General features: G+C 47.4%; 1 protein-coding gene across 1 annotated transcript in view; it reads left to right on the plus strand.

Annotated features, from left to right (window-relative positions):
• Positions 1 to 1,780: 1,780 nt before the first annotated feature.
• tyr (tyrosinase) overlaps positions 1,781 to 5,000 on the plus strand; it is a gene marked incomplete at its 5' end in the record, with an annotated part of 4,329 nt that continues 1,109 nt past the window's right edge. Inside the window, 3 exons of the mRNA XM_046863305.1 lie at positions 1,781 to 2,653; positions 3,533 to 3,749; positions 4,964 to 5,000. The exon at positions 4,964 to 5,000 is cut by the window's right edge and continues 111 nt beyond it. Coding sequence (XP_046719261.1) covers positions 1,781 to 2,653; positions 3,533 to 3,749; positions 4,964 to 5,000 — 1,127 coding nt within the window. The remainder of the gene's footprint in view (positions 2,654 to 3,532; positions 3,750 to 4,963) is intronic.

Consider the following 5,000-nt stretch of genomic DNA (forward strand, 5'->3'; position numbering starts at 1 on the left):
TGCCTGTCGGGGCTGGTTTGAGTGACCTGTGGATGTCTTGACAGTCTACACGGAGTGGTGCGAATAACAAAAAACATCCATAGAGCAACAGGTGTGAGAGTGGACACACATTGTTGATGAGAGATACGTTGTCACAGGTCAAAACGGAGAGAAAAATATGCGAAAACCTGTTAGTGTGGACATGGTCCCAGTTACCTAGTCATCACTCATCAATCGATTTATTTTTTTGTTTGTATTTTTTACGTCCTCATTAACCGCAATGTCCCACAAACATGGTCCGGTTGTAGCCCCGCCCCTAAGCGCAGGGCTGAGTACAGGTGATTGTTGCATTTCAGTGTAATACAATTGGTTGAATTTTTTTTCTTGAAAACGATCCCCTGATATGTTTGTGGACACCTGAGCACATTTGTTCTTATTATAACCTCTAGGTGGTGTTGTGGGTATGTCGTACTTACCTTCACACTTCAGTTCAACAGTGTGGTCAAGTCATCAGACAGCATAAATCTCAAGGGTTCAGTAGAGCGAGTTTGTATGCCTGGCGGACTGAGGCGTAAAAGTGAACACTGGCCTTTCTGTGTGTCTGTCTTTCTCTCTGGTGGGATTAGCCGGTCCTCATAAAACCGCTCTTGTAACGTGACCGTCTTATGATTCAACTGAACTGGAAGAAACACACGTAAAGACAGCACATGATACACACCCTCTCTCTCACACAGAGAAGACCCAAAAGTATTTAAATGCCAAAAGCCTGTTATTTTGTTGTTACTATACAATGAAGGCATTTGGGTTTGCGATCAATAGATAAAAAACGCATTCAACAATGTGAAAACCAGAGCGCGCTATCTAGAGGAAAAAAGAACGGAAATAACGGAAGTTGTATCTTACAAAGAATAATGTACAAACCCGTCTGAATTCTGCCAAAAGATTAAGTTCAGTCACGACAAACCATGTCTGAAAACGTGTTATGGTCTAACAGGATCGAAGGAACACCATATAAACAGTAAAGCATGGTGGTGGTGGTAGCATTATGCTTTGAAGCTGCTTCTCTTCAGCTGGGTCAGGGGGCGCTTGTCAAGATAGATGGAGAAATGAATAACTCCGAATACCAAAATATTTTGTCACAAAACCTTCTGTCTCCTATCAAAATGTTGAAAATGAAGAGGAATTTTACGTTTCAGCGTGACAACGACCCAAAGCCTACATCAAAATCCAAAGTATTGTAATGGCCCAGACCTTATTTCCTTTTTTTTTTTGCAAAGAAAAGAGGGATACAGTTGAAAGCGTGATTGGTGAAGTTATTAAAAGCTTATTCACAAAGACTTGATGTGATAATGAAGGCGAAATCACAAAGTTGGGAGGAGTTGAAAGGCTTCTACAATCAGGGTGTTCCTCTGGATGTTTGTTTGTTGGATTCGTGCATTAAAGATGGAACAAGTCTGACATTATTGTTGTTATTTATGTATTTATATTAAAAAAAAAACAGAAAAGTTGTGTAGATTTATATATATATATATATATATATATATATATATATATATAAGTAATTTTTTTTGTTGCCATTTCATTGATTAGATTTTTTTATTTTTTTACTAACACACGCGCACACACACACCGAGCAGGATCACTTGAGCGCGTGAATTCCAAAGCCTGAGCCCCGGGGGAGTACAGGGTCTGATCCCAAACATGTGATAGTGTGTGTGTGTGTGTGTGTGTGTGTGTGTGTGTGTGTGTGTGTTGTGGGAAGTTATGGTTGAGCCGAAGCGCACTCTCCTGAACCCCTTCACTCTTTCGCGCTCTCACTCAGGACAGCACCCTCGCGCGCTCCGATCATGCGGCCGGTGGTTCTCGCGGCTCTCTCCCTGCTCCATCTCGCGCTCGTGTCGCGCGCGCAGTTCCGCGGCCGTGCGCGACCGCCGACGCGCTCCGGACTAAGACGTGCTGCCCGGCGTGGCCCGGTGACGGATCGGAGTGCGGCGCGCGCTCCGGCCGCGGCTTCTGCCAGGACGTGACGGTATCCGATTTGCCGAACGGGCCGCAGTTCCCGCACAGCGACGTGGACGACCGCGAGCGGTGGCCGCTGGCGTTCTACAACCGCACGTGCCGGTGCGCGGGCAACTTCATGGGCTACAACTGCGGCGAGTGCAAGTTCGGTTACTACGGCCCCGGCTGCGCGGAGCGGCGCGAGAGCGTGCGCAGGAACATCTTCCAGCTGTCGGCGGCGGACCGCCAGCGCTTCATCTCGTACCTCAACCTGGCCAAGAGCACCATCAGCGCAGACTACGTGATCGCCACGGGCACGCGTGCGCAGATGAACGACACAGGCGCGCCGATGTTCGCCGACGTCAGCGTCTACGACCTGTTCGTGTGGATGCACTACTACGTGTCGCGGGACGCGCTGCTCGGCAGCGGCGCGGGCGTGTGGGCGGACGTGGACTTCGCGCACGAGGCCGCCGCCTTCCTGCCGTGGCACCGCGTCTTCCTGCTCAGCTGGGAGCGCGAGATCCGCAAACTCACCGGCGACCTCAACTTCACCATACCGTACTGGGACTGGAGAGACGCGCGCGACTGCCAGGTGTGCACCGACGAGCTGATGGGCGGGCGCAGTCCGTTAGACCCCAACCTCATCAGCCCCGCTTCGGTCTTCTCCTCATGGAAGGTAGACGTGTGTGTGTGTGTGTGTGTGTGTGTGTGTGTGTGTGTGTGTGTGCGCTTTCTAACTGTTCCCAACAACTACAATTGTATAAGTATGGAAGCATGAAATTTTCCCTTCACTTGAACCACGAGACCCAGACGTTCCACAAAGCCAGCTTCATAAAGATATGTGTTCCATTGGTTGAAGAAAAAGATCTTGAATTCTATTAAACCTCATCACCATACCTACATCAGTACCCAGCTTTACTAATGCTTCTAGTGGCTGAATGAAATCTCCACAAAAAATCTAGTGGAACATCTTCCCAGAAGAGTGGAGGTTATTATAAGAGAGAATGAGGAGTGTTAGGAATGTCAGGTCCTGATGTAGGTGAGGTACGGAGGCCTGGGTTGCAGGCAGTGTTTACATTGAACTCAATAGGGTTGAAGATCTTCCACTCCAAACCATGGAAACCTTTTTTGCACAGGAACATTGTCGTGCTGTTTTGATTGAAAAAGTTGATTCCACCATCTCCAAAGACGTCTTGTACAATGATGTGCCTGCAAGTTAAAAAAACTTATACAAAACCATAATTTAACTTTGATGACGGCGGCTCTTAGGGACCTTATTCGACTGAAAATTCTCCTCAGTTCACAGTATTTAGTATAGATTTTACTAAAGACCTCACACACACACACAGATTGTGAGAAGTAGCCTTGAGCATGTGGTATTAGCGCTTACACGTTCACACGTGACTCACACGAGGGGTGTTCACACCTCATGCACACACACTCAAATGTCCTCGCTGGCATCAACCAAAGCCGCTTTCCTCTTCACCATTCAGCAGTCCACATGGACGTCCAGCTGCTGGACCTCTAAATCTAAAGCCTGTATTTGTGCGTGTAGGTAATCTGCACTCACCCAGAGGTGTACAACACACGTGAGGTGCTTTGCGACGGCTTACCCGAGGGCCCGCTGCTTCGCAACCCCGGCAACCATGACCCTAGCCGTGTCAACCGGCTGCCTAGTAATGAGGACGTGGAGTTCGTGCTCTCGCTAACACAGTATGAGAGCGACACGTTGGATAGACGTGCCAACATGAGCTTCAGGAATGTGCTTGAAGGTAAATGAGTGTAATATTCTTGTTAGTAGTTTTGTTTTCTCCATATATTTCTGTTTGATATGAACTCAGAAAATGGGGTGCCATTGGCAAGGGCAAAGTTGTCAACGGTGGAATTGCATCAGAGGTACTAAAAAGCCAGTGCAGCAGGGTAAGCGACTTGTGGGTATCCCCATGAGCCAGGGTTTCATCTTGCATAGAGGGTCCTGTACTGTGGGGTGAAGCAATAATATCAGGATGAGTAGCACCGTCACCTAACAGCTCCAGGGTCCCTGGTTTGATTGTGAGCTTTGGTTACTTCCTGGGTCCTGTCACATGTTGTCCTTCTACCAGAGTAGGTATCCTTTGACCTCCCAAAACCATCTCTGTAAGTCGACAGCACAACGTGTGCAATAATGTGAGATTGGCACTCTGAGATGGACTGGTACCCCATCCCAGGTGTTTTCCTACACCGAAAGGTTCTTGGTGTAGACTCTGGTTCCAAAGCAAACATTGATGAGGCACCAAGAAGGTTTTAGCTGAGGCTCGTAACCAGCAACTGAAAAGCCAAAAAACCTGGCCAAAATGAAATCAGGCAGTCACGTGTAAGCGTGCAGATCCCTAAACTTCTAAATAAACCCACACCGTACAAAAAGCCAGAAAACCCGGTTTCAGCAGATTTTCTCGCTTAAATAGAAGCTTTTCCTTTCCATTTCAGAAGAGGGAAATCTTTTCCTCACATAGGGCAGGGGCTGCCATGATGGTGCCCCCAGCGCAAAGAGGGTTTATGACCTTGCTCAAGGCCCCCAAAGTGCCAGCTTGGTAGTGCAAAGGCTTGAACCCCCAACCTTCCAATCAGTAACTCAAACCGTTAACCCACATGTCCACAAGAACCTAGAACAAGAGTTACATGGCATTAAACATGTCTGTCATTTAAACCCTTACTACATCAATCCATATTTGCCATCATTCCTGGAGACTGTTTTTCCCATTCAATGGAATATGTTTTTGTGTTTCGGATTATTGCTTTACTTTTACCGCCAGAGTTTTTATTCCCCATGTGGACGGTTAGCATGCTTTAGCATACACATGAGCCTACAGTAGTTTCATAGACGAGGGTTTGCACATAACCATTGGTGATTAGCATATTTATGCTAGTTCTCGTTTGTTAGTTCTACAAATGCTAGCACCTTCTATAGGTTGAGCTGATGTGTGTGTGTGTGTGTGTGTGTGTGTAGGTTTCGCAAGTCCAGAGACAGGTATAGCAGTGTCAGG

Source organism: Silurus meridionalis, chromosome 12 (assembly GCF_014805685.1).
Source record: "Silurus meridionalis isolate SWU-2019-XX chromosome 12, ASM1480568v1, whole genome shotgun sequence".
NCBI lineage: Eukaryota > Metazoa > Chordata > Actinopteri > Siluriformes > Siluridae > Silurus > Silurus meridionalis.